This window comes from Neocloeon triangulifer, unplaced genomic scaffold (genome assembly GCF_031216515.1).
Source record: "Neocloeon triangulifer isolate White Clay Creek 2 clone unplaced genomic scaffold, ASM3121651v1 ptg000001l, whole genome shotgun sequence".
NCBI classification, from domain to species: domain Eukaryota; kingdom Metazoa; phylum Arthropoda; class Insecta; order Ephemeroptera; family Baetidae; genus Neocloeon; species Neocloeon triangulifer.
Window position 1 is genome coordinate 708,455 of NW_026775544.1, and position 27,967 is coordinate 736,421.

At 38.9% G+C, this 27,967-nt stretch overlaps 6 protein-coding genes across 7 annotated transcripts in view; 3 read left to right on the forward strand and 3 right to left on the reverse strand.

The window, feature by feature from the left end:
• Positions 1-1,706: 1,706 nt before the first annotated feature.
• Positions 1,707-5,219, reverse strand: LOC132205919 (hepatocyte growth factor-regulated tyrosine kinase substrate). Its single transcript, XM_059635305.1, has 11 exons — positions 5,061-5,219; positions 4,689-4,773; positions 4,555-4,630; positions 4,307-4,495; positions 3,940-4,089; positions 3,761-3,885; positions 3,626-3,704; positions 3,461-3,565; positions 3,340-3,408; positions 2,693-3,280; positions 1,707-2,481 (listed from the first exon to the last, which is right to left on the reverse strand). The coding sequence occupies exons 1-11, from the start codon at positions 5,095-5,097 to the stop codon at positions 1,867-1,869; spliced, it is 2,118 nt and encodes a 705-aa protein (XP_059491288.1). The 5' UTR covers positions 5,098-5,219; the 3' UTR covers positions 1,707-1,866.
• Positions 5,213-6,574, forward strand: LOC132205940 (coiled-coil domain-containing protein 25). The gene is made up of 7 exons (XM_059635342.1): positions 5,213-5,372; positions 5,435-5,586; positions 5,648-5,695; positions 5,752-5,843; positions 5,898-6,077; positions 6,131-6,333; positions 6,388-6,574. Exons 2-7 carry the CDS (start codon positions 5,562-5,564, stop codon positions 6,464-6,466), a joined length of 627 nt encoding a protein of 208 aa, XP_059491325.1. The 5' UTR covers positions 5,213-5,372; positions 5,435-5,561; the 3' UTR covers positions 6,467-6,574.
• Positions 6,504-8,403, reverse strand: LOC132205925 (queuine tRNA-ribosyltransferase catalytic subunit). The gene is made up of 8 exons (XM_059635318.1): positions 8,245-8,403; positions 7,990-8,167; positions 7,826-7,915; positions 7,617-7,770; positions 7,419-7,551; positions 7,202-7,363; positions 6,788-7,151; positions 6,504-6,735 (listed from the first exon to the last, which is right to left on the reverse strand). Exons 2-8 carry the CDS (start codon positions 8,131-8,133, stop codon positions 6,565-6,567), a joined length of 1,218 nt encoding a protein of 405 aa, XP_059491301.1. The 5' UTR covers positions 8,134-8,167; positions 8,245-8,403; the 3' UTR covers positions 6,504-6,564.
• Positions 8,404-8,406: 3 nt separating this feature from the next.
• Positions 8,407-10,477, forward strand: LOC132205933 (dolichyldiphosphatase 1-like). The gene is made up of 6 exons (XM_059635329.1): positions 8,407-8,656; positions 8,758-8,858; positions 8,918-9,096; positions 9,157-9,255; positions 9,312-9,440; positions 9,530-10,477. The coding sequence occupies exons 1-6, from the start codon at positions 8,593-8,595 to the stop codon at positions 9,657-9,659; spliced, it is 702 nt and encodes a 233-aa protein (XP_059491312.1). The 5' UTR covers positions 8,407-8,592; the 3' UTR covers positions 9,660-10,477.
• Positions 10,478-10,815: 338 nt separating this feature from the next.
• LOC132196878 (uncharacterized) lies at positions 10,816-14,046 on the reverse strand. 2 transcript variants are annotated; one of them, XM_059619815.1, is made up of 11 exons: positions 13,895-14,046; positions 13,583-13,730; positions 13,394-13,470; positions 13,091-13,311; positions 12,297-13,036; positions 12,072-12,247; positions 11,787-12,015; positions 11,667-11,732; positions 11,402-11,600; positions 11,263-11,348; positions 10,816-11,207 (listed from the first exon to the last, which is right to left on the reverse strand). In XM_059619815.1, exons 2-11 carry the CDS (start codon positions 13,697-13,699, stop codon positions 11,043-11,045), a joined length of 2,076 nt encoding a protein of 691 aa, XP_059475798.1. In that variant the 5' UTR covers positions 13,700-13,730; positions 13,895-14,046; the 3' UTR covers positions 10,816-11,042. The 2 variants fall into 2 exon arrangements, with proteins under 2 accessions (XP_059475798.1, XP_059475806.1); XM_059619823.1 differs by having other exon boundaries at positions 14,005-14,031.
• A 1,431-nt stretch (positions 14,047-15,477) lies between these two features.
• LOC132196938 (uncharacterized) overlaps positions 15,478-27,967 on the forward strand; it is a 70,387-nt gene continuing 57,897 nt past the window's right edge. The window contains exons 1-2 of the mRNA XM_059619906.1: positions 15,478-15,572; positions 16,161-16,450. Coding sequence (XP_059475889.1) covers positions 16,170-16,450 — 281 coding nt within the window. The 5' untranslated portion in view covers positions 15,478-15,572; positions 16,161-16,169. The remainder of the gene's footprint in view (positions 15,573-16,160; positions 16,451-27,967) is intronic.

Consider the following 27,967-nt stretch of genomic DNA (forward strand, 5'->3'; position numbering starts at 1 on the left):
TAGTCGTGTGAACTGCGTGCGATAGGACGGGGCCGCGTGTACTTCCTGTGTGTGTGCCTGTATTTGCGGTGCGCCCCGTGTTAAAACATTCCGAGTGTAGCTTTAAAAATAGCTCGCGAGCCGAATTACTTGACGTTCAGAAAAAAAGCAGGCGCGGTGTGTGAATTCCAAAGTAAATTTGGCCAGGAAGAGAATAAGCAGTCGATTGTTATATAGGAGATTACGTTAGGGTCGTGACCCGCGACTCGAAAACGCGCCCTACGTTATCGATCACCGCGAACCCCTTGTGCGCTTGTCGCGTGCAGACCTGCGCCTTCAAACATATGAATCCACTAATTGCGTGTTTTCAAACTCGCGACGACGGCGAGATGTCAATGGAGGAGCGCCAGAAAATTTACAAAAAAGTGGGTTTCCAGCGATCGGGCGAGTGGTGCGACTTGAGACTTGGCGAATATCAGGAAAAGGAATTGGTCGAAGCCTTCAAGTCCTACCTGACCGAGCACCGCAACAAGGAGACCGCAGAAGTGTGGGACCTGCTGCGGAAAGGTACTTCGAGGGAAGACGTGCTGGAGGCGCTGAGTAACGGGGTGGCTGAAGTTCCGAAATTTGTGAGGGACGACCTCAGGGACAATGTTCCCCTGAAAATTGTGTTTGACAGGTTCAACGACGAAGACTTAGGCAGTTCTCTTATTCACGAATTCAGAAATGAAATCAACGAGTTCCGCCTGAAGCACAGATCGCAGGCCCCCTCGATAAGGCAAGTCTTGTGCTGCGAAATCATGCGTTTCAAATTTCACGTTTCAAGAGCGTACACTTTTATTGCGGTCTTTAAGAGTTTATTAGTCCCAATTATTGATTTACTGCTAGTTTTTATTGGCACAGGCCAGTTTTATTTTTTAATAATTTATTAAAAAAATATTAAATATTTAAATTCAATTCATTTATTCAAATACAAAACGAAAAAAAAATGTTAACAATGTAGTCAAAATATTTTTCTGTGATTCGTATATCTTGACTTAAAAAATTAAAATAAAATTTAACTCTTAAATTAATTGGAATTAATCACTATGAAGTCATTAAATAACATATTTTAATCAGTTTTACTTATCATTACACACATATTGACCTCCTCAAAATTTTGTTTGTTACAGTGAGCAACAGAAGAAAAGTTGCACTCTGTTCTAATTTCGACGCTGATGGACTTCACTTCGTCACCAGTGTCAACCATGTCACTTAAAGTTTGTCGTGTCTCCAGGCGACGAAAAAAATTGTGATTTTAACAGTTAAGTCATATTAGATAAATTGTTATGAAAATGCTGCTAATATTGAGTAAAGTTGAAGAATAATCAAGACTTGTTGTTATGAGAAAATAAATAAAAGCGTTGCAATCCTCCTATTAAAGGAAGTTGTTGAGATATTTAAAGATGCTTATGGCGGTTGAGTAAGCTGATTTTGCCTCAGTTATCACAAATGTACAAAAAAATTAAATAGTTTTGGGTTTAAAAAATCAAATTGGGGTTTTAATTATTGTAAATTAATATACGCGGTGTTAAACTTCTTTAATTTAAGTCTCGTCTTTACTGTGTAGCTAAAAATTGATGCCTTATAAAAATAAAATTTAATTACTTTCTGAAAAACTGCTTTTTCTTATACTTTTTTTAGATTAATTTCACCCGAGGAATATTTTATCTTCAAAGAAAATATCATTTTGCAATGGAATAATATAGTTTAATATGCGTTGTACAACTAAAATGCATTTCACATTGAAGAATAAAAATCGGCTCTAGCGCAGCCCTCAACCCCTATTACCATCAAATCACAAGGTAGAAACAAACTTGCATATATTTCATAAAATTTAGCATAAAATTAGTCAAAGCTGATGAGCTCCGCAGTCTGGGTGTTAGGAGGTTGCTGGGGCGGGGGTGGCTGCTGCTGCTGCATTTGAGGAGCGTGTTGGGGAGAAATCATAGGAGAGGGTTGTCCGTAGGGTGGCTGCATCATCGGTTGTCCCATTTGTGGCTGCTGCGCGTATCCAGAAGGTGGTTGCATCTGCATAGCACCAGGAGGAGGCAATTGGGCACCTGGGGGCATACCCTGGTGGATCATGCCCTGTGGAATCTGCTGCGGCGCCCCGGGTGGTGGCATTTGTCCAGCAGGGACACCCATCGGCACTCCAGGGGGCATCTGAGGAGCCCCTGACGGAGCAGCACCCATGGGCATGGCCTGCGGTTGAGTGGTCGGGGGGCCCATTTGCGGCGGCATGGACCCCATCGGGGGCTGCATCATCATTCTAGGCTGGTACTGCTGGTAGTCAGGGTAAGGTGGGTAGTGACTGGCTGGAGACATCGCGTGCGGCGGAGGCGGCATCGCGCCGTACTGCTCAGGAGGATAGTGCTGGGGCGGGAAGGGATAACCAGAGCCCATCGCCATGTAATGCTGCTTCTGCTGCTCCTGGCGCATTTGCATCTCTCGTTCTTGCTCCTAAAGGCAAATATTTAATTTAAAATTAGTTGGAAATACCATATATAAGAAATATAAAATTTCTCTATGGATATTTTATTTAATTTTAAATTTATTTTTTTTAGTTGATAAATAAATATTTAATATTAATTTGTTACAAATAACATAATATGTTGATTAGTAAACTAAATATTGAGATGTCTATTTTAATTTTGTATATTTTAGGATTTACCTGAATGCGTTGCAAAGCTAAGTGTCGTTGGTACTGCAGGTACTCCTGTTTCTTCTGCCTCATCATGTCTAATTTCTGCGCCATCTGCATCTGCCTGATGCGATCTTGCTCCTCAGCCTGCCTCCGCAGCTTTTCTCGGTGTTCCTCTCGAAGCGCATCTAGAGCAGCTCTGGCGTCTCGCAACTGCGCCAACTTGTCCTGCAGGCCTTCAAAGTGGATGCGCCTGTCTTCTTCCTCAGTGATGTGCTTCAGCAGTTGAGAATGCATGGAGGTGATGTTCAAGAACAACGTCTGGACCGAACTATCGTTGGCGATGCTACGACCGCGACTCGAGTTGCTCTTCATGCGGTTTACAAAAATTTCAATCTGGCTTCGCAGGGTTCGGATGAAGTCCTCTAAATTTTCATTGCCTCCGTTTTCCTGGAACTTGCGAGGGCTCAGGTGCACGGGAGACCCCAAGGAAGTGGTGCTGGCTGTAGCAGGAGCGCTGGGCAGACCTTCCTGTCGCTGCTCCCAATACCCTCTGTTCAAGTAGCGAGCCAGTTCGCCAGTGTTCTCTCCATTGTCTAACTTCAACTCGGTTTCCAGCTGTAGCAAAAAAAATCAATGAAAAACAAATAAAATAATTTTCCCTCAAAATTACATACCTGCTTGCTTGGACTGTTCTGCGACTGTTTGTAAGCCGAGTTGATCATTTCCGTACGCATTCTTTGTTTCTAAATTTAAAATATTCTAAATAGGCACTTATTATAATTTGCAAATACATACCTCACGCTCCTTTTCCTTCTCTTCGGCCTCAGATTTTGACAGTGCCAATGCCAACTGAAACTCTTCTTCCTCCCTCAACTCTTCCTCAGTTTTTTTAGCAGGGGTCTACAGATGTGCAATTAATGAAGTTATTGGAAATATTTTTTTATAAGAAAAAAAAAATACCTGTGATTGCTGAGCCAATGTGCTGGCTAGATATTCAGCTGGCAGTTCTGCCTCACTGCCCTTAATCGCAGGCCCAGGCCTTTAAAATCAGAAGTCATTAAAAATTAGAGGCTGATTTAATAAAAAAAAACTTACTTGTTGACTTTCTCAAAGCATGACTCACAAACTCGGACTTCTTTTTCGATGCCGAACTTGGGCAGGGTGGAGGTCTTTGCTGAGCATTGGTTGCAAAACACTTGTCCGCACGCTCGGCAGTGGTGCTAATGCCAAATAATAAGTAAGTAAATTTAATAATGATTATGATTAATTAGTACCTTTCTTTGCATCATTGAGAACTGCACTCGGCAGCGATGGCAACATTCGCCCTCAGCCCATTCTGGAGCTGTGTCAGCAGAGAACATGGCATCACTCTCCTTGAGCGCTGGGAACTGGTAGCCCTCGGTCTTGAGAATATTGACCTGGTCCTGCAATGGAAAATAATTTGATCAAGTAAAGATAAGACCACCTTTAAGAAAAAGAGACATCATCGCATATTATTTCCTCTTCAACGTCAGACATTTTCTTCGTCAAAAAAGAAAATTCCAACACTAGTTAGCGCTCTAATTTAATTAGCACTGGAAGCCACTTATGTCATGTAACAACCAAGAGCAACTCCATCTGAATTTGAGGCTGTGAACTCACCTGGACTGGTCGGTATTTGGCAGAGTTGCGGAACGCATGGGCCCAAACTTGCAACAACTCCAAGCATTTGTTGCGAACATTCTCATGAGGCGAGCTTTTGACCAATTCCTGCATCTGCTCCATGTACGCTCGAGTGCCTATCTCGTCATGGATCAAGTTGCCGCAATTCTTTACAGCCGACTCAAGCACCTAACAAGTTAACAATTTCCTTATTTTTTAATAGTTTGATAGTTGTTTTTAAGATTTACCTGCAGTCCAAACATGGCCACGTGTGGATTCGCATGGTAGATTTTCTTCTTGATGGCAGTCAGTGCATATTTCGCCCTAAATTAACACAAGATCAGTTTATTTGCTTGAATAAATATTTCATATTAAATCATACGGAACGTCACTCTGGCGAATCAAATCACATATTTGTATGATTGCGGGCCAGTCAGGCTCCAAACGAAGGTTGCTAGTTGCCCTGTCTGAAATAAAAACACATTCGTTATTGTACACATGCCATAATGTAGTTTTTAAACTAAGTACGATCAAATTAAAATTCTAAGCATTAAAATACAAAAATTTGAGTACGACCTATGTGACCGAGCAATATGAATTATTTAACGACTCAACTTAAATATTTATACAAGAGGGGTCTGGAATCTGGAATGATAATGACAAATAATTCTAGTCTGTTGTGACTCACTGCGATTGTTTTGGAACACATTTTTAACACCGATTTTAAAGTCTTGGACAAAAGGTTAGTGCCTACCTAAAAGCTTGTCAAAAGTTGAAGAGGTCCGAAACATTTTTTGAGCGTCCAGCGGAAGGCAGGGTGGAAATTTCGCCTCTAAACTTTAACAAATAGCAATCGGGAAAAGAAACGTCAAACACGGGCGGTGATGGACGACGTCACTCCCTCTTCTCCCCAGCCCAGCTGCAGCAGAATCGATAGCAGCGCCCTCAACTTGCACTTTGCTTTGTTTTGTTTTCGCAAAATTTTCGAGTTGCCGTTCGCGCTGGGCGCCGTGTTTGCGGAAACTTTTGCGAATTATCACGGCCAAGCATTAAGATTAAGATCTGGGTAAAATCCATGGAATTATTTTAATTATTTAGTGAAAAATAAAACATTTATTTAAATTACAGATTTTGGATCACAGTCGGACCTATCTCGACAGAATCAAAGCGGCGTGAGATTTCTCTTTGACAGCTCAGACAAAAGTTTGCTCCAAAATTACAAACAAGCTCTCGGAATTCCAAGGCTTATCAGAAAATGGTCTTCTATTTTACAAGTGATGGTTGGTTTAGTTATCGAAAAAAGTTATAAAAATCATTCTGAATATTTTCATTTATTTTTAGTTGCAACTCCGCCGGTGACATTGTTTATGGGCTTGGACAAATATGAGAGTAAATTTATTTTAATATTATTAGTAAACGTTAATTTCAAGATCTACTCATTTTAGATGAAGACCTAATTAAATGGGGTTGGCCAGAGGATGTGTGGTTTCACGTCGACAAGGTTTCGTCAGCCCATGTGTATTTGAGACTCAATCCGGTACTATTCAAAATTTATTTACTGAGAAAATTATAACCAATAAGTTAATTCTAGGGTCAGTCGCTGGACGATGTCCCGGCAACCGTGATTGAAGAAGCAGCTCAGCTGGTGAAAGCCAACAGCATCAGTGGCAACAAAATGAATGACATCGACGTTGTCTACACCATGTGGGCAAACTTGAAAAAGACGGACAGCATGGAAGTTGGCCAGGTTGGATTCCACAAGGAAAAAGAGGTGCTCTTTAGCAAAACCTTGCAGAGGTTGATATTTAATTTGAAGTGCTATAGGTCCGAAAAATTAGAGTGGCCAGACGGAATGCCGAAGCAGTCAACCGTCTGAACAAAACCAAAGTCGAAAAACAAGTAGACTTTCGGGCAGAGAAGGAAAAGAGAGATAGACTTGAACGCGAGGACCGGAAGAAACAGTTGAAGGAGCAAAAGGAACAGGAGAAATTGGATCAGAAACGGAAGCAGGAGGAGGCTGAAATAAGGCAAAGAATTATAAGATTTTCTGCAATTCTAATACTAATTAAAAACTATTGCAGAAGTTACAGCTCTCTGATGAAGAGTGAAAACATGAAGTCCAACCTGGACGGAGGTAGCGACTCAGACGACTTCATGTGAACAAAGTTGAAGTGGGTCTGAACAAAATGAGGCTCACTTGCATTGTAAATTGGTGTCTATTTGGTCGAAAATTTTCAAAATGTAAAAGATACAAAAAATTAATCATCTTTTGATTCTTTTCTGTCCACATTGACGTTCACTGCACTGAGCGCATCACAAACCCAAGTTGGGAAGTTTCGGTCTGGATACAACTTATCCAAAAAGTCTTGAACAAACTGGGGAAACCGATCTTCTTTAATACTTCCCCTTATGCCTCTCATCAGTCGCATCTAGAAATTGCTACAATTTTTTTCTGTATATTTATTTTGCAAAATATTTTACCTGATAGGCCAAGTTGTGGATGGTCAGCATTTGGCATGCTGACGACTCAATCTTCACAATCGTGTGTAGGAAAGCTCTTGTGTACCTCTGGCAAGTGCTGCAGTCGCAATTTTTGTCAATCGGTGCAAAATCTGCTGCATACTTTTGCTGCTTCAAGTTCAACTGTCCGGAATCAACAAGAGCACATCCGAATCGGGCCGTTCTGGTCGGAAAGACGCAGTCAAACATGTCGATTCCCAGAGCACAACAAACCACAAGGTCAAGAGCAAAACCAACGCCCATCAGGTAGCGGGGCTTGTCCTTGGGCAAAATATCTGTTGAGAGGTGGACGGCGCGCCAGAATTCGTCTTTACTCTCACCACCACTTAAAATGAAAAAATTAACATCAAATTAAAATACTAAAATATTTCTGACCTTAAACCGCCTACTGCAAATCCATTTACATTCCTTTCCACATGAAGTTTTGCAGACTGCTGACGAAGTTCAGGGTCTAAACCACCTTGGACAATCGGAAAAATGTTCTGCGTTTCTGGGTTTTTGTGGGCTGCGATGCACCTGTCCAGCCATCGAGTGGTTCTGTGTCAAAAATTTTAATCAAAACGTTTTACACAGTCAAGCTATTTTTTTTTACCTGTGCATTGCTTCTTCCACTCTTGGACCAGTAGTGGTTGTTTTAACGACGTCGTCCAGTTGCATAATTATGTCAGCGCCAATTGCGTTTTGGATTTCTATTGACCTCTCCGGGGTCAACATGCACGGTGAACCTAAATTTCAAATTAAGAAATTGATATTAATTTTTTTTAAACAATAAGATAAGGAATCAACAAACCGTCAAATGGAGAAGAGAAATTAACTCCTTCCTCAGTTATTGTGGCCAATTTAAGCAAAGACACCATTTGGAAGCCGCCTGAGTCTGTTAGAAGAGCTCGTTTCCAGTTCATAAATTTGTGAAGACCACCAACTTTGGCCATTAGCTCAGGACCCTTTGAAGAATTTTTTTTTAATTAAAATAAATTTCATTATTATGTTATTACATACCGGCCTTGTTCCAAGGTGATAGGTATTGCCGAGTATAATTTGGCAGTCAAGCTTTTCTAGCTGCTGCGGTAGAATACCTTTCATGGTACCCTGCAAAAATATTAAAAATATGGGTACATAATTTATAGAAAGATTTAAAATTCAATGTTAGTGTTCAGACGAACTTGTGTTCCAACGGGCATAAAAACAGGGGTCTCCACTGTGTGATGTGGAAGTTCGAGTAAACTTGTCCGAGCTTTGCTTATTGAGCACTCAGCCAAAATTTGGAAAGCAAGCGGCTTCGTCTTGGTTCCCATCCTGATAGTCATGAATTTTCTTCAGCACACTTCAAACGGAGCTTCACTAAAAAATACAAAATATAAATTCAACTGATTTCAGCCAAAATCAAATAATTTTATCATATTAAAAAAATTACTTACACACACGTGTGAGTTCTGCTTATGTTTTTATCGTTTCTGTTTATTATCATGCCGCCACTATGCCAGCATTGCCAGCCGCAGCCGCAGCCGAATTATTTTTTTTCCTGTTCTCCGATTCCCCCTCCGGTGGCGCTGATGGGGTGGGCGGGTGGCCCTGGTCAGCGGACGCACGCGCTCTGGATGGAATGGCCAAAATAAAAAAGTTCCATCTGATAGGTGTTGTGGAATGTGGATTGAGTCGCGAAAACCCAAAACAAAGAAGGTCTATGAAGTTTCCTTCGATTTTCGCATTGCGAGGTTCGAATTGAACGCGTTTCGACCACAGGCAACATTTCCAACCCTCCAAAAATGTCAACAGAGAGCGCAGAAAAGTGGGTTCCGCTCTCGCTGACCCTTGTGGAATACCCAGAAGGTATAACGATTGAAACTGCTGTATAGTGAAAAATTGATTTTTTTTCACGATCCGCAACGCCTGAAATTGTATTGATTTTTAAAATTTTCCTCTTATTCTAGGAGACTACCTTGGAAAACTGCTTGCCCTGTTCAGCTTGATTCCCTTTGCCATCCTGGCTGGTTTTGCTGCTCTTATTTTATTCCGCAGGGACTTGCACACAGTAAAAAATAGCTGACCCTGTTGGCCCGACTCATATTATTGACCCTTTAATTTTCTCAGATAACTTTCTTCATTGGCACGGCTGCTAACGAGCTGCTAAATCTTATCTTGAAACACACAATTTGCGAAGCAAGACCAATGGCAAGAAACAGTCTGTACACCGAGTATGGAATGCCTTCGTCACACTCACAATTTATGTGGTTTTTTGCCACATATTGTGTCCTCTTTGTTCTCATAAGGTTTGCTAATCTAGAAATTCTAATTTTATTAAAATCCTTTGATTACTTTTTTTCCCGCAGATTGCATCACATGAACAATAGCAGTACCCTCGAGAGCTTTTGGAAGCTAGGATTAGTTTTTGGCTGCATTTCCCTGGCAATAATTGTTGCCTGCGGAAGGTATGATATATAAAATAATTATAAAAATTTATTTGAGGGTACGTTGTAAATTTCAGAGTTTATCTACATTACCACTCATGGAAGCAAGTTCTCGTTGGTTCATCTGTGGGCATAGTTTTTGCAATATTCTGGTTTGCAATGACTCACTTAGTCTTTTCTCCTCTCTTCCCAACTATTGTTACTTGGTAAAAATATTAATGAAATATTTTATGTCATAATAATATTTTAAATTTCCTTTCAACACACACTGAACATATATTGTCTTTCATTACAGGAAAATTTCTGAGCTGCTATTGATTCGGGACACAACCTTGATTCCGAATATTATGTGGTTCGAGTACACAAACACAAGGCAAGAAGCTAGGGCTCGTGGCCGCAAGCTCGTTACCATGAAGTCCCAATGACGGCATCGCCCAGCGTCGATGACCAATACTCGAAGCATGCTAGGCCGCTTGGCGAAGATTTGCAGGAGAGCCAACAAATAAATAACAAGTGCACCCATAGGAGAATAATTGTTACTCAATGGCTGTGATTGTCCTGCAGTAATGGTGGATGCACACCAGTACGCCCTCAAGGCTGACTCGGCAGCTTAAGACATTTTAATAATCAAGACCTTATGGTTAGCAACCGCAACGCACAAATCAGTCTTTAGCAATTTATTCCATTACAATATACATATATTTAAAATACCGACTGCAGTCCCATTCATTGAAGTCTAGATGTGACAAATTTGATGTATTTGTATTGCCCTTACACAATAAGCATTTATTGTTTTGATAAATATACTCTTTCCATTAATTCAGTTTGCAGCGGCTTTATGATATTTGTGGAGCTTGTGTGCGATTCTGGTCCACTTGATGGAACGGTTTGTGCTTGAAATAACTCTGCGTTTTGGATTTTTATAAATAACTGTGGAAATTGAAGCCCATGACATATTATTGAGCTCTCGAGAACAAAGTGATGTTAGGAGTTTCCACTCATATTTTGTAACTTTGATGTGACACAACTCTGGTGCACCCCGTGTGGTACTTGTCGCTGATCTATATTTACAAGATTTTAAACCTGATTGTCAAAGGAGATCTGCTGTTGTACTTAACAAATTGATCGCCACAGCTTGTTTGTCACTGTATCACAGACACAGCAGCTACCGTTTTGTTGCTCACTTTTTTATATGATTTCTGATGTTTGGAGTTTGCATTTAAATAAATCAAAATATGTTGAAGCGTTCTTTGTTATTCCTGGCGTTTTAAAAATTCAAAATTTGCTGGAGCGTTTTGTTCAAGACAAGTTTAGAGGGTTCCTCATAGCTAATAACAAAGTCATCCTCCCACCTAGTACAGCTTCTGCTAATGGGTGCCTTTTCCCCTTGGAGGAGGCATACACAGCCACGGTGTTTTCCTTAACCAAGTGCCACCCACTCTTTTATTTTGAGTAAAATGTTTTTAACAATTTTGAAAACATAAGAACATGATTATAATGACTCTTTTGGCATAACCATCAACAAAGTTATTTATAGGTATCTAAATGTATTATGAAATTATTAGAACTGTTAATTTTTTATTTATTTGTTTTTTATTATGGAATAAATGGTCATTGCTGTAGCTCTTAGGGAAATCAATACACAAATTATTATCAAGTATCCCAGCACAATACCAAGAGGGAAAAAAGTCTTATAAGCTCAATTACCTGCATTTGATAGTCAAAATTTGATGCGCCTCATACGGCAATGTAAATTTTATGCAAGTGCAATCATAAATTGAAAGAAATCGGACAAGCTTTGCTTTGTCCTACTTTTTGCCATTTACGGCTGGAACTTTTTTGCCTGCTACCTTGTTTGTGATTTCACCATTCTCAGAAGCCTCTTGTTTGAGTAGGACAGGCAGAAAAGACTCTGTTGGCACATCAGACCAAGGATGCAAACTACGAGCTAAAGCACACACTCGGAAGGCAGCCTAGAAAAATAGCAACTAGGTTTTGTATCTTCACATTAAAAATGAATTCTGTTACCTCTTTCTCTGCCCGATCTTTGCGCTTGAAGAATTTGTGGCGCAACGTGTACAATTTTCTGCACTCAGACTTTGTCATTTGAACAACTAAGGAATAGAATTAATTGCAAATTATAAAGTAAAATAAAAAGTCAAATTACTGATTGGAGACTGCAGAATTTTGGACAGTTCATTCTCATTGCCTTCACATGCCCTCGACATGGTCAAATGTGAAGTTTTAATGGTGTCAAACAGCATTTTGACTCCCTTGCCTTTTGATTCCTCTTCATCATCTCCACTCGACTGGCTATCCTCATGAGACTTCAATATTTCAAGCAAGTATTCAGGAAGTACAACAAACTGGCAAAAAAAAAAAATTAATAACAATGTAAAACGTCTACATAAAAAAAGAATTAAGAGTCCAACCTGCATTTTATCTACCACTTCAAAGGCCAAATTTTTGATAATCTCAGCATCCACCTTTTCGTTAGCCTTAAGATAAATCCACCAATTTAAATATTAATACATGAGTTTTCAAACATATACCAATTCTTCTTTAGACAGTCCATCAATTTCACTTCCGTGGTACTGAGTGAGAAGGCAAATATTGGAAACAGCAAATGGATGCTTGCTAATCATGATATTATTTAGCTCCAAATCCATGATGTTTTCCAGAAGAGCAATGACAGTCTTTGTGTCGTGCTTGATTCCTGTGCGAAGTCTATCACGAATTTCTTCAGTGAGAAGCAAATACCGTTCCTCATTTATGAAAAGCCTGCATATAAATAAAATTTTAATATTCGCAGTAATCACCAAGCAAAATATGGTTACTTTCTCTGCTGCTCCAATGGCAAAGGCTGGCTTTCCATGGTGAAGTCATTTTCAGGATTATTGGTAGCCAACTGCACAATGTAAGCAAAGTAGTCAGGGCAGCAATTTAGATCTTTGATTTGCAGCATCAGATCAACGCTGTGTCTTGGGAAGTATTTGATAAAAACTCCTTCCTCCTGAAAGACAAAAATTATAGAACACAACAATACAGACATATTTATCTACTTTGTCCATTTCATCCTGATCCTCCAAATCGTCATCAGACTCTTCGTCACCATCAAACTTGGCTTTCTTTCTGGCCTTTGTGTCCTCATCAAAAGGTTTGTCAGGATTGAATGTGAGACAATCTTTGATTTTCTCCTCAGCATGAGATCTTTCAGCAGCAATCATTTCAAGGAGTTCAGACGAATCCCAGTTCTTGATTTTGTTTTCATTGAAGTGGTAGCCCATCTGACGAAGGACCAATTTCAGTCCTTCACTGTCTACATTGTAATCCCAGATGGAATTCTTTATCAGTCTCCTGACAATTCTTTCATCTTCAGGCATATTTTCATCTTCAGGTTCTCTGTACTCTAGGTAAGTATCTTTTATTTCAATCTCACTTGACTTCTCATCAAACTTGTGAGTTTTTTCAGTCAGTTTCTCCTCAGAATTTTTGGCCTTTTCAACATCATCCTGCTTTGCTTCGGGTGAATTTGGATGCAGTTCCACCTTATCATAATCACCATCTTCACTTTCAGAAAGAGTTTCTTCCACCTTTGTAGGTGTTTTAGGTATTGGCAATCTCTCGAGGTTGACCCTCAATGTGGGAGTGTTGATTTTCCTCTTCTTTGTTACTGGACTTTCTGTAGAGCTCGACTCTTCCTCACTTTCAACAGGCTTGGACTTGCGTTTCTGAGTGGCAGCAGCCTTGGAAGATTTTACCTTCTTAGCACTTGTCTCAGGCTTTTCAACAGGTTTCTCTTCTGAAATGACACAATGCTAAACTATTATCTGCAACAAAATTGGTACAATAATACCTTCTGGTTTTTCTGCATCTATGTCCTCTGTCTCTTCCATTTCATCGTTGGAAGGTTTCTCCTCTTCACTCTTCTTATTTGCTTCTGGCAACTCCGCAGCAACATCAGGTGCTTCCTCAACCTCTCTCATGGCTTCAATGAAGCGCTTAGTCTTGCACTTGGTTTTCATAGCATCACTAACGTCAGAATACATGCAGAGCTCGTCTGGCTTGCAAGTCGAGCTACAAAATTCATAGCGAAAATATAGACAAAAATTATTCGACGCATTATCAAATTTCTAAACACAAAAAATGGAATGCTTACAACTGATGGGTGCCATAGAAGAAAACTGTGTATTTGACCAGAGAGGGATTTTTGTCTCCAAGAATGATTTCCTCAATCTGTAAAAAAGAAAGATATGGAATTTATGTTGCCATAAAATTCATGTAATTAATCAACAATCTAACAAATCAAATCAAGAACAACACAAAGAGATTTTAATTTTGTACGTACTCTGGCAGGCCAAGCTGGATGGCCTCGTACTTTGGCGAACACAAGGTCTCCCTTGCTGTAAGTCTTCACAACAGCAGGCGCTGGAGTCACGCTGCTTTTTCTTGCAGGCTTTCTCATGATGGGGCTTTGGATCTCTAAATAGCGTCAACTGAAACAGTCATTGAGTCAGGTTATTAATAGCGACGAAAAGAAAAATTTAGGAAGCAAAACAAAAACGGTCGAACAGTGGTGAAAAAAATGGCGCGCAACTCCAGCCAAACTGGATTTAGATCGAAGATTTCATAATTAGTAATGGTTATCACATTGAAATACCTAGCGAAAGTGAAAATCGAAGGTGTCAAGCTTTGAATGTCGACGTTTTTTCTAAAATTCCGTGCGAGGAAATATAATTTATTTTCGTTTCAAAATTATGTATCACCGACCCAAACGACCGGCAAATGCAGGTGATGGAGTTCTTGCCTTGGCCCAACTGTCTGTTGTGCGCAGACGCCGAGAATTCACACCCAATCAGAGACGGTAGATGGCAGGACCATCATGTTTTAAAATAAGTTTGAGGGAAAACGGTGCGCTTGCCCTCCATCCCGGAGATTGTGGGTTCGATTCCCACTCCAGGCGGATTTTTCTCGGGGGAACCTGAGTGATTTCTCATGCTGGGACTGCGAGAGGGTTGTTCTTTGCTAAAGTTGGCCGGGGACCGCAGGATTTTGTGTTGAGAAGGGTGTTTGAATTGCACCGAAGTTGTACACAATGTACACCAAAGCGTTTAATACAAAATCCTTTATAATAAAATACCAGAAAAATAAAACAAACAATTTTACCAAAATTAACTTTTCTTAAAATTTTCTTCGCGGAGCCGTGACATTTATTTCAATTGCCTTTGGCCTTTGGAAAAAATTAGGGAAATGGATCCATTTTTATTAATTTATTTAATATTGACCACTCAAAACTTTTCCATGATGTTAACACCTTTCCAATAAGCACCTTTCAAACACGACAAAATAATTTGTACTGATCTCTCCTGTTCGTCAATTTCAGTCCATCCTTGCATACATAGCACATTTTCTTTCGTCAGCTCTATTTCTTAATTACTTAATTGACTTCTATTTTTTCAGAGCAATAAAAATTAAACATTTTTTTTAAATCATCAATGAAATTTGTATATTTCATAATGTTATTAGAAATTATGAAATTTAGAAATTAGGCACGAGTTTAACTTCTAATTCTATTGCTTATTTTTTCAGTATGCGTGTTTATGAAAGTCTAATGTGAATAAATATGATCCAGTATCTAACTGTCTCTAACTAAGTAACTACTTTTCTTATGTAATTTATTAACTACTTTTCTTATAGATATATATTTTGTTTGCTTTCTAAAATTTCTTATATGTCTCTTGAGCTTCTGGGGAAAAATCTAAAAAAATCTCCAAAGGAGTATGATTAATTTTTTTAACATTTTATTTTTTATTTCGTGGAAAAATCACAACTATTCATATATATGTTTTTGTATAAAGACGACAAAAAAATATTTGAACTCTTAATTTTTAGTCAATTAAAAAAAGTATATATATAATTGTGTTTACTAGTTTCTTTATTTTTTCTTATTATATTTTATCGTTTAAAAAATAATATATAGACCGATTTATAAATGGAACTAGGAAAAAAAAATCAAAATTTACTTGTTATCTCATTTTCCAATAAATAATTCAGATGATTATTACGATTTTGATTTGACTTTGAACAGGAAGGAACTCTTGGCGATTTGAATTTATATCGAGAGCTGCGGTGGAAGAACCACGCAAGGTGCTTTTCCAAGAGCAAGAAGCCAGAGTGGGCCACGGAAAATCGTGCCAGACATGAGAAGAGTTGAATTTTCACCTGTCGGCCAAATGGCGTGATGGAAAAGTGGCAGAGGGCTATCGACTGCCGCGGGGGCGCAAAGGAGTCACGCGCCCTCGCCCTCACTCGCACTCACACGCTCCCAGAATTAACAGGTAAACTCATTACGTTTGGAACGAAATTTCGTCAAGTGCACTTTGCGACGTGCTTGAGTAATTCAATTTGCACCACTATAGTTCACTCGCTATTATTTTCGTTAATCAATCACAAAATCACACAAGCTAACACAGTTGTGTTTAAAATATAGAGAGAGCAATTAATTGTTACGCAACTAAAATTTTGCACTAATATGTGATAAATTATGATTTTTAATGCTGATTAATACCAAATTATTATTTTGTGTTCTTACATTATATTAATTAATGAATTTATTATTAGTTGGAAATGAAGTTGACAACCTGATTGTTGACTAGATAGTTTTTTGAAAAATAGAAATTTTATCTTTTTAATAATTTGACGTTGGAAAATTGTGTTGCCGTAACGAAAATTCATTTTTGAAGAGACGCGTACGCTCTCCCGTTACTTTACCACGAGAAACAACTGTCAGCAGATTTCAGCCAGCAGCACTTATCTTTCGCACCAAAATACCCCTTTCCTTTTGTTCACAAATTCCCGGCGCTTGTTTTCAACTTCTCTGCATGATTTGATTTAAGCCTTTCATTAGCAACACCTATTGTTTTCAGTTGCGGACAATGGTGCGAAGGACAGCTGCCACATTGTGGTTCGCCGTTGACATCCTCGTGCTGAACAGAAGATTCCGTTGCGAGAACGATGGCAGCGAGGAGTGGTCCGCGCTCGAAGAGTGGCTCCGACACCAATTAGCCGAGCGCCAGGAGATGAAGGCTCGCCTTCAAGATGCTGCGCTTGTGTCCGGCGGAGGCCACGTGCATCGTCTCTGCAAAAAGCGACAGCACCAAATGACGAGGAGGCAAAAACGGCGGAAGTCGTCAGCGGAGAGGCAGCAACCCTCCTTGTAAGTTTACAAACTAGATAAAGTTAAATGACAGCAACAGCAACGTTACATCCAAAATTAATAGCTGCTGTTTTTCAAATAAATATTTCCGATATTAATTAATATTTCTTTAAACAAGATATAATTATTAATTTTAAGATTGTTCAAAGTGAGAAAATAATGAAATTTAATCATGCATATTTTCATTTATTTCTCAAAAATTTTCAGTTTCAAAACGGTTTCTTTTGTTAACATAAACTATAAAACTGGAAATTTGAAATGTTTGAAAAAAAATTCAGGGAGTATAAGGTGTAAATGGAAATTACAGATTATTTTGCAATCCTAATTAAGCTATCGTCGATCATTGCTGCAGCCAGTTCAACAAAATTCCCACTTTCCCTTCAAAATCTTAAATTATCTTAAAATATTTGGAAATTAAAACTGAAATTAGATATAGTGGGATATATTTTAATAACAAAAATTTTCTATATCCGCGTCTAATTTATAGATTTAGTTTTGACACTGATTTCTATATCATTGGTTTTTAGTACATAGCATTGTATCATTTGAAATAAAGGAAATACATATGTATACTTTTATAAAAAATTTTTAAATTTTAAATCGTATTTTTTTCAAATTTAAAATTTATTTTATTTATCATATTTTTTTTTTTACAAATCGCATAAAGTATTTGTTTCTACAAATTAAGCGTTGACTGAAAAACATGCCCTATGATGCATTTGATTCGCAGCTTAAGAATCGAAAGGCGATAGGGTGGCGCCGTTTGATCCCAAACTTTATACCGACTACCCAGCGGCGTGAGAAATTTTAGCTCGGCAGACATGTGCGGTATTGAAAGAACTCAATTTGCAGCCACAATGCCGACTGCTGATGAATGTTGCGCGAGAAAATAATGCTAGGCCGCGCTTTGTACCTGCTGTGGAAACGAGTGCCTGCGAAAATAACGCGCGCGCTCCAACGCGCCTTTCAATGGCAAGAGAGACCGCGCCGCTCCTCTCCTCTCTTGGCGGAATAATAATGATGCGTGCAGCCGAGCTTCAGAGAGGGAGAAGCCTCAAAGTCGGAATCATCATTAGAAGTTCACGCAAAGCGAATTTGCTAAACATGGGCGCATACAAATAAAAGCGGCCTCTGCACAGTAGAATCTTCCGAATCTCGCACCAAGAGACACAACATGCGGAATTAATTTCGCGCGAGGGGAGAAATTCAAACAACATCCCAAGTCTGCACAAGTTTGATGACATGGTTTGGTGTCCGACTTAAGTTTTGTAAATATTCGCCGTCAGGGCGCGCTATGTGTACTACATACTCGGATTATAATCAAGTCATTAGAGTTTGTCCTATAGGAATTCTACAGTTATTGATAATTAATTACATCCACTTCTCCCTTTCTGGCAGCAGCCACTGTTGTTTTCGCGAGCCCCTGCAGAGAGTGTGTATTTACTTAGAAAACAAACTTCCTCGCTATCCCACGTCTCTTTTGGGGCAGCGAAACGAAGCGATTTCTACTTGATGCATTTGGAGCTCATTTAGTTGGACTCGGCGCGCGTGTTTACTTCCACGGAGTGAATTTCACGAGAAGTTTGCTAATAAATCTTGCAGTGAGATAAGAAAATAAGATTCAGCATCCGGCGTCCGCGAGAGGAGCCATTTACTTATAGTCGCGAGCAAGAGGTCTTCTAAGTAAGAGGGACATGATTGCAATTACGTTTCTCATTTTAATCTCCGAGCTGCATCAAACTTTTAATGAATTTTTCCCTTAATCTGCTAGAGAGTAAATTTTTCATGACTGGGCGCGCGCGAATAATAATATTATTACCATTATCGATTGCAATTTTCTCTCAAGCTGAAACGGAATTTTATGATGTGAAGCAGCAAAACAACAAACACGCTCGCGAACATGTTTCCTCTCAAGTCTCTATTAACTTTTCAAGCGGCACATGCATTATGAAATGAAACCGGCAGTAGCAACAGCATGCAAGCTGCTTGTTTATTTACTTTAGGCGCAACTTTTTACTCGAAAACAATTTGCTCCGCTGATAAGAAGCAGAGCACGAGGGGTGGAGCAGGAAATAATGTTTTCCTTCGTAAACTCTCGCCGAAGTCACGCGCCAACCCCTTGGGCTCGCCGAGCAGCGGATTTACACTTTTTGCCACTTTCTCTCGCGCTTCTCCACCAAAGTGTCTCTCTTTACTCGCGCCGATAATTCGCAAAAACGCCGCCGACGGAATTGCTTTTTTGAATATTATGAATAGACGTGCCGAACGAAGATTCTGGATCAATTTGCGTGTCAGAGACGCCTGCCTGGCCATTAGCGTGAGCGAGGCGAGTGAGTGGTGCAATTTCGGAGGCGCGAATACATTTTCAAGTCGCTCCTCGCACCCACGAGCACCTGCTGGCTATTTTCTCAAGCGCAGCGACATCATCATGTGAAGCATTCATTATTCACGAGTCATTTCGTGGTCGGCCAGCCAATCAAAAATCAGCTCAAAATTTTCCAAAACAGAAACTGTTTAAATGGGACCGACCTCAGAAAGAAGAAAGGTATTTGACAGGTGGATATCATTTATTATTTTGTATTAACAACGAAATCACTCAATGAGAATTAATAAATTAAGGTGCATTTCTAGAATTAAATACAATGAGGAATTCAGAGTCATCAATGAAACAAGTCAACGTGAGTGATGGACAAATTAAATTCACCAGATCGTAGGCCATAAAAATTTCTTTCTAATCAATAATTAAAAAGAAATCAGATTTATTCATGAATATTATTCATTTATGAATAATTTCCTTCAGAGTCTAAAAAATTCTAATTACAATAAAATACTGCATTAAATTCACTAAATTTTGTATATTTTCTTTCAGTTTTATTTTATTTTTATGCCTTTTAAATTATTTTCAATGCATAATTTTGTTTTTATTCTGTAGATTTGATCACTCGCTTATTGTAAGCAGGCATATCAAAATCTAAATGATTTTTGAAAGTAAATTTTTGCAAAGGGAGCTCAGTTAAGCTTCACAATTTCTTTTGCAACCAATTTTTTTTTTTAATAATATTGTCTTTAATGTGTTCTTTAGAAAATAATAATTATATTATTATACTTTTCCAGTCTTTTAAACCTTAAAGCCTATAATTTTTGTCATTTTTATTCAGGAGGCTTTTTAATGTTTTGCTTATTTTTGCTTGAAATAAACCACAATTTTTCACTTAAAGTTAGTCCTTTTTCTATATAGATATCCTAGAATATAATAAAAAATAAATTAATTTCATTTGAGAATAACGAGTACGACAGGTTTGACCCATATCCTTGTACCCTCATCTTTTCAGAGCATAAATTGACACGGCAGGCATACAAGAATTGCTTGAAAATTTTTTTTAAATTATTTAATATCGTGTAGCTGCATTTGTATTAATTTCAATGTATCAGAACAACTTAAGGTGCTCATACTCTCTCAAAGTTTAATAAAATTCCACGTTTGTGCAATTATTATATATAATTTAGCATTTCAACCAAAGTGAGATTTTTATTTCACAATTTACATTTCCTCATTTCTATACCACCCATCTCTAGCAAGCAACACACTAGCCAATGGGTTGTCGCTGCTCTCGGCAACTTAGCGCCCATGAATAATTCAGAAACCTTTGTGTTTTGGCACAAAAGATCACCAGCAATTTGCAGTAATCCTCTTAGCAGCATCCCCCTTTTTTAATTGGCCCCTTTCTTGGGCCAGAGCTGCTTCTTCTCCTCTCTCGTCTTGACAGAAAGAAATTTGAAGCGTCCTCGTTTTGGAGCAGCACCAAAACAAAGGCACCTTTTCAAAAAGTCGAGAGCTTTCCTAGCAGCAGCGAATTCCGCCGCGCTTTTTCGAGGGCCGTTCTCCGAGTGGCTCCACTTTCAGAAGATTTTCGCGTTCGGCCGCAGGTGGCACGAGAATTCACTTTCCACGACGTACCTGCGGCGGCACGCGAGGATCGTGTTATACACCTCGATCTCTTTCTCTTTCCGCGTATTAAACTAGACCGAAAGCAAAGCAGGCGTTCAAGGGTGCCGGCGGGCAAGGTATTTTAATGCGCTCTCCACCCCGTGCATTAATTGCGGTGGCTGCCATCAAAGGAGCACTTAAAACAATCATCTGCAATCCTGGGGGTCGCGTTATTATTTTAGGAAATTAAACTCAGGGGCCTGCCGGCGGGCAATAAATTTCGGGCTCGGAGATAATTTTCATAATATCAGCCGAATACATTCTCCGCGGATTTAGTGGTTCGGCGCCAGCGCAGCTAAGTGTGCTGCGGCACCGAGGATGCGTATGCAAGCCGCCTGATATGCGTGCCGCACTGTTTGCCTAACCACCTCTCTTGTTATCGCCGCCGAGCATGATGCTGAGCTGCAGCCGCCACGTTCCAAATTGCGTTTCATAATTTATGAGTGTTCGTTTTAATATTCAAATATATGCACCGGTACCATAGTGTTGGCCGGCAATTATAAATAAATAAGCTTCTCGTCTCTGCCAATTTCGCATGCATGCCGCTTTTTTGCTCCTAAAGAGTGGTCTTTATTGCTAATGCCGCCATAAAAATTCAGCAGCGGCTTCATTATTCAGTCACATGAACTCGCTCTCAAAAATTGCTCCCCGGTCTGTTGCTTTCGCATTTTCCCAGGACGGATGTCATTTTCATGGCTGTGTGTGTTACGTATGTGTGCAAAAAGCGTTCAAAAAGGAGTAGATTAGTTTAATTGCATTCAAAATCATAATAAATTTTAGATTTTTTGTTTGGTTCAAAACGACTGTAGAGAAAAGATTGAAAACAATATTATTTCATTCACAGTGTTTTACTTAAAATTATTCAAGAAATTTGTTTAAAAAGAAATGAAATTTGTAGAAAAGAACGGCATCACCACTACCAATTTTTTTCAAGTAATTGGGCATGCAAACAATTTTTATAATGATTTTATTCTACAAGGATATCTGTTAGACCTTAGATCATTTCTTTTCCTAGGGTAACTAATTTTACTCTCACAATCAGCAGATTTTCTAAAAGATTTCTAAATTAGTGACTTATAATTTATTTTAAACTTTAGTTATTAATTTATTTTAAATCTCATACCTGTATTGATCCGTAGAAAAAATAAAGTTTAGGTCCTTGTCAGATTTCAGTTGGGCTTATCTTGAACCTCCCCTTGTAACAAACATAGACTCTTTGAATGGGCGTTTTTTTTCCTTTTTAATATATTTTTTATTGAATACCAAGCAAATGCAGATGCTTCATCACATTTTTTTTACATATAAATTAGCGCTCCAGTAGTCCAAAATCCACATCACTGCGCCTCTCCATTTGCAAAGCACTCTTGAATAAAAGCTTGTGAATATTTTTATTCGGCGACTTTTCCGCAGCATAATTGCTTTTTTATGACTCCATAAGCAGCACCTCCATCAGACCGTAAAATCCACCGTGTTCCATTACTTGATTACTATTCATTGCCGTGTGTAAACACAGCCGCTCGCTCTTCGGAGAGAGGCGCCGAAATTAAAGCCGTCGAGCGAAAATTTCGTCAGGCGCTCATTAAAACACAACAGCGCCACTTAAGGCAGAATTATCAGCGTGTCGCATGCCGTCATATAAATTTTCGCGCGAGTGCCTGAAAGAAAGACAAGTGTCACACACTCGGAGAGAGAGAAAAGCTCTCGCGTCAGTCACTTTTCGTTGCGCAAAACAAAGTCCCGAGAGTGCATGAAATTTCCGCTCGAAACTTTTGGGTCCCGACGGGGCGCCCTATAAGTCCAAATCAGGCGTGGTAATTAATTAATGGATGGCTAAAATATAATATCAGGGCGAAAAGCTGCTGTGCTCATCGTGGCATGAAATTTCGACGTCGGCGAATGAAATTTATGACGGCGCACGGCCCTTTTATTATGTGTATGTGTGCTTTCGCTGTCTATATAGGCCTTTCCCGAATTTCGTGCATGACAATGCTCGCGGCTGATGTTCGGCCAATAATAACATGACGGGTACATATTAGACAGCGGCCTGACTTATATGGATGGGCCCTTTCGCCCGCAGGGGACGGGCTGAGTCGGCGGTGATATTTTATTATAAATATGACATGGCCTGATGAGATAGTCAATCAATAACCAAATCGCGACGAGGAGCAAGGCACTGCCGAGTGGCCGCGTCAATCGGCAGCGGATTTTTTTTTTATTACACTCCGCTTTTGTCTCGCTGGGAAATTCAATTTTGACGCAGCAGGGGTGCCAGGAAGGGAAAAAAGCTGGGGACCGCAGAAAAAAATTCAATTCGGCGGCGTGTCATTAAAGCCGGCGCCTCAAGATCGACCTCCTCCTCTTTTAATTAAATCAATGGCGAGAAACCCCGCTCGCATCCTAATATCTTTACTTGGAGGGTTTCTTTCTTCATCATCACCCGCAGATTTTTCCCTTATTTATGCTGACTGCGAAATCAGGGGGTGCGGAGTTCATTCTTTTTTATATTCACCGAGTCGCTGCTGCTTCCTTCCTTTTATATGGCCCGTAATGTTACGCTAATTGGGCATCTTATATATTTCCCTCGTGCCTGTTGTGTGTTAACTTTGGTCAGACTGAATGAAAAGTTACAACCGGTGCTCATTTTTTATGCGAAAAACGCAGCTCCAAAAACACGCCGCGATTGGTCGTAAAAAGAAATGCCACTAGTATCTTTTTATTATTCCGATGGCTTATAATTTACGGCGAAACAATAAAATTTTAGGCTGGCGAATTTTTGCTCCATCTCGGAGGCAGTTTGTATTCAGTACTTTTCCATCGAGCTAAGCACTGCAATACACGACGACCGACCAATATTGTGAATATTGATTGCGATAAGCCAAAAGAGTCTCTCTCTCGCTCTACCAGTTTATACTATGGTCTCTTCAATCCAGATTGCATTACATACGGCAAACGCGGCTTAGCCTCGGTACACTTGGCCTGAATGGCACCAAGCCTCGGCTAAGCCGTGCATTATTATAATGTATATAAACATTAAATGTTGCTTGTGTGCCCTCGTACAAGTGTTAAAACCGGATGGAAATATTATGACGTAGGCGGGGATTTGCAGTTTTGCTCCTGCGAGGAAAGAAGTGCGTGCGCGTTTGTTTGGATAACCTACATTCGGGCCAGAAACTTTCCACTTACGCAGCGCTGGAATCTTTTTCCTTACTCCAGGAAGAGTTCTTCGTTCTTGTATATTCCCAACCAACCACGGCACTCAATATAAAATCATAACCGGTTATTTTCGCTTTATGGAGATATGGGAAAATAAAATGGCAATAAAAGTAGAAGACGTTGCCGTGGTTTGCGTTCCGATTTCACTTTTTATTTAGAGGGGGCAACTCGTAAAGTTCAGTCACTTGCGAAAACCGGGAATCAAATCAAGATTCAGTGCGGTGCCCACAACTTTGCTGTTGGTTAATATGGATTTATACTGCGAATAAAACAACAATCCGTGGCAATCTTTTGTATCATGTTGGGTGTTTTGTATTTATTTATTTACTATCCATTCTCTTTCTTTTTATCTTTAGAGACAATAAAAACTTTGTAAAATATTCTTTATTTTAACCATATTATTGTTCTAACAGATAAAAAAAAACTCATGATTTTGCATGCACGTATTTAAAAATTATTTGGCGGCGCGTCTAACAAAAATATGCAAACTATAAGACAAAACATCAATGCAAAGTAACAAGCATTTTAAACAATCTTAACAATCATATCAAACAAACTAATGTAGATTAAAATTAATAAATTGAAGTTTCGACTTATTATATTTAGTTTTTTTTAATAAAAATTATGTAAAATCAATCAAAAGAAATAAATTTAAACGCTTTATAAAATAGAAAAGTATAAAAAATCACTCTTCCTAATTATAAAGGGCAAGTCCCCTGTACTCTTGTATCTCATTGAGTTACTGAATATTCCATATAAAAGATTCCTTATGCTCCCCTAATGCTAGCTTGTCTGATCTCACAATGAATGTTTGGAAATCAGATTAGCGACTGTTGAGAACCATAAAATTATGACAAATGTAATTCCACAAAATTGCCGTGCCATCGGTTTATTTACGAGGAGACGCGATTTTAGGTAATATCTAGAAAATTTCCACAAATACTTGCCGATTAAACTTCAATATCTTTGCTTCAATTCCGCTCCCTTGCATTGTTTCCCGCTGGCCGTTTTATGGCCATTGTTTTCCTATCTTGCTCGCACGCAAACATAAAAATTAACTGGTTACAAACACACAAAGAGATGGAGCAGTCATTGTTGCTGAGATAGCCAGCCGGTTGCTCGCGCGAATGCCGTTTTCTTTTATACCAACGGACCGAAATTTCAACGCAGCGACAAATCCAAGCCGACAGATGAGTTTTCCGGCTTTTGACCCGGCTGCGAAATTAAAATTACATAATACGAACGAGCTGAAGCGGCGGTGCCTCCGAAATGAAATTTTGCTGCCACATTCTGCTTGGCAAAACCTGCGCTTTAATATGCATACAACAAGGACGTGTGTCGTGTGCGGCGTGCTTGTAATAAATTTCGCAAGTAGAAAATCAAACAAAGGAGGGAGGAGTTTTGGCCGTCGTCACCTGGATCAGTGGGAAGGAAAAGCGGCGGTGCAGCATGCAATCAAATTACACCCGGAGAAGCCTGATTATTTCTCCTCCGACTGCCTGGGGGAGCAGAGGAATTGGATCAAAGTGGGCCCAATTTTAATCCCTCCAGCCAGGCACGCTCCCGAGAATAATAATTTAAATTGCGCCCCAGCACTAAAGTTTTATGCATGCATGCGTAGAAGAAAACGGTGCTGCCTTCTAATTTTCTCCCAAATTGCTAGGGGATAAATTTTTATTCAGTCAGAGCAGGAGTTGATCGGCGGCAAACGAACGGCTTTCAATCCATTTGCATATGGCAGGCGGTTTATTTCACCGCCGGAGGCCTGATTTGACTATTTTATTGTTCCTCTCTGGTGCGGACTTTTCAATTTCGAGTAATGGAGTGGGAGTTAAGAACCACTTACGGCTCATCCCTGCCTGACCTGAATCGCAAGTCGCGACTGGGCCCTACACCAGGAAGACCCGCTTAGCTCAGAAATTTGTAAGTGCTAAAAGAGAATTTTGGTATTAGAATAATTGAATATTATAATTGTTTTCACTAAATTCAAATGTGCATAACGTCAATGTATTGCTGGTTGAAGTCTGTAATATATATCTAAATTTAAATTAGAATAATCTAATATGATCAAATAGTGTAAGATTCTTGTTTCAAATCATGTTTTTTATTGTTAGTGTATCATTTCTGTTTACTTTAAATTGATCAAATTGGTAAAAAAATGGTTTCAAATTTTTAGTTTAATAAATTCCGCAAATTAATAAATGTTAGGCACTGTTTAAATGCAAATGAATTTTAATTGATAATCAGAAAGTTCAATCATAAATCATAATTGTGAACTAATATACAATTATTTATTTTTCCACCATTCATGGTACTTACAACGCAAAAAAGTACACTCTGTAAAAAAAAAGCGGAATCATGCATCGACATGAAAAAGTACAAACATAAAAAAAGCCGCAAATTCAGGAATCAAAATTATGTACAATGCTGGAAATACATTAGAAAATTTGATAATTTTGATTAAAATGATTTTGCTCTCTGTTATTATTATTATTATTATTTTTTTTTTATGCCAGATGTGTTGAGCTTTTCAGCTATTCATTCTTCAAGCGATCCAATAGAGTTGAGATTCAATTTCTGTCCTGCTCAGGTTTTGCAGGGGGTCAATTTGGTTTAAAAGGACGGCACAGTTAAAAAGGTGTGCCCTGTCTTGCACATCTAATTTACATAATTTACATGTTGCTGGTTTTCAAATTTAAAGCCTTAATTTTCCTAACTAATTTTTTAAATTTTTACTGTAATTACTACACTTAACTTGGATTTATACCTCCCACAAGATTAATTACTTTCATTTGAACAACGAGAAATATATGACCCATTTTGCATCAATATATAATATTTTAAAATGCACTGACTGAGTTGATGATGAATTTTTTTTTATTATCGGAGATTTTTTTAGGACTTATTCAGGTGACTCCTTCGATCAAACGCTTTTTGGCGGGGAATGAAAATCGTAGCCCACGGAAAAGTGCCAGAGCACGATTCTCTCTCTATATCTCCCACTCGACGTTGTGGTTTTTTATTATATTATTTTATTTTAGCACTTTTGTCTGCGGCCTACGTGTGCAATAAGCTCGGGCGGGCAACGGGGTCAAGAGGGTGCAGTTCGCCATGATCGCGAATAAACGGCGTTTGAAATAATACCGTCGGGCCTTTTGAATATAACATGCATACACACTAGCCCGCGGAATCAATAACAAACGGCGAATATATCCCGACTCGCAGCCACAAACACTTTACACACACAATGCAGTTAAATAAATTAATGCGGATAAAATGCGAACGTGCTCGCGAACGGTCTGTTTTATCTACATTAATTCGGCGGAAAAATTATCGGCGGAGCGTAATTAACAGACATACACAGGCGCGGCCCTTTATGGAAATTAATATATTGCGGCTCACTTTTACTGAATGGGGCTTTTATTTCGACTCCAACTACCGTTTTTGCACCTCACTGCGCACGAAAAAGCGCCATTTCGTTCGGTGTTAACAAGCATAAAAACTCGAAACGTGTCAAAAAAAGGCGCATTTGACGTTCAATTTTAATTGGATTTCCGGCCAACATATAGAGCTAAAATATCTTCCACCTCGTCAATTGATCACAAAGCTTTTTATTGTTAAAAGCCTAACTGCACGTTTCCATTAAAATTTGTGTACACATTTTGTATCTACCGATTTAAATGAAAAATTTCAGTTTTATTTGAAATTTTAATAGGGAAAGGGATAAAAAGAAAATGCTCAAAAATTAATTGTTCAATTGCATAGCAAAAGATTAAATTGATCAAAATGTTTTTGAATTCTCATGAAGGTAAAAAAAAAATTGCAGATAATTAAATAAAATTTTAGAGGTAAATTTTATTATTAATATTGTAGATGCAAAAATCAACGACTTTAATATTAGCTTAGGTTTTGACAAACTTGAGATTTTTTTAAACAAATAGGTCAAAATATTACTGAAGAATATATAATAAATGTTTTTATAATTTCATTCTTTTTTCATAAATACTTTCCTCAAATTCAAAATTAAAAGTAGAAAAAGCTATGTAAAAATAATTGAAACTCTTTAACTGTGCAAGAAAAGTAACAATAAAAGTTGAGCTTTTTTCCTTGAAGCGCAGTTCAAAATTTCACAGTGAAATTCCGAGTATAAATAAGTCGGTCGATAGGATAAACCCCTTTTTACATACTCGTCTGTACATAAAATCGCATTTTCTCCTTTTTTTGCCGGTGGCTCAAGGCAGCTCTCAAAGTTGATCGGCAGAGCATGCAAACCGAATAATACAAAGCCAGGCGACGAAAAGAGGGAAAGGGCGGTG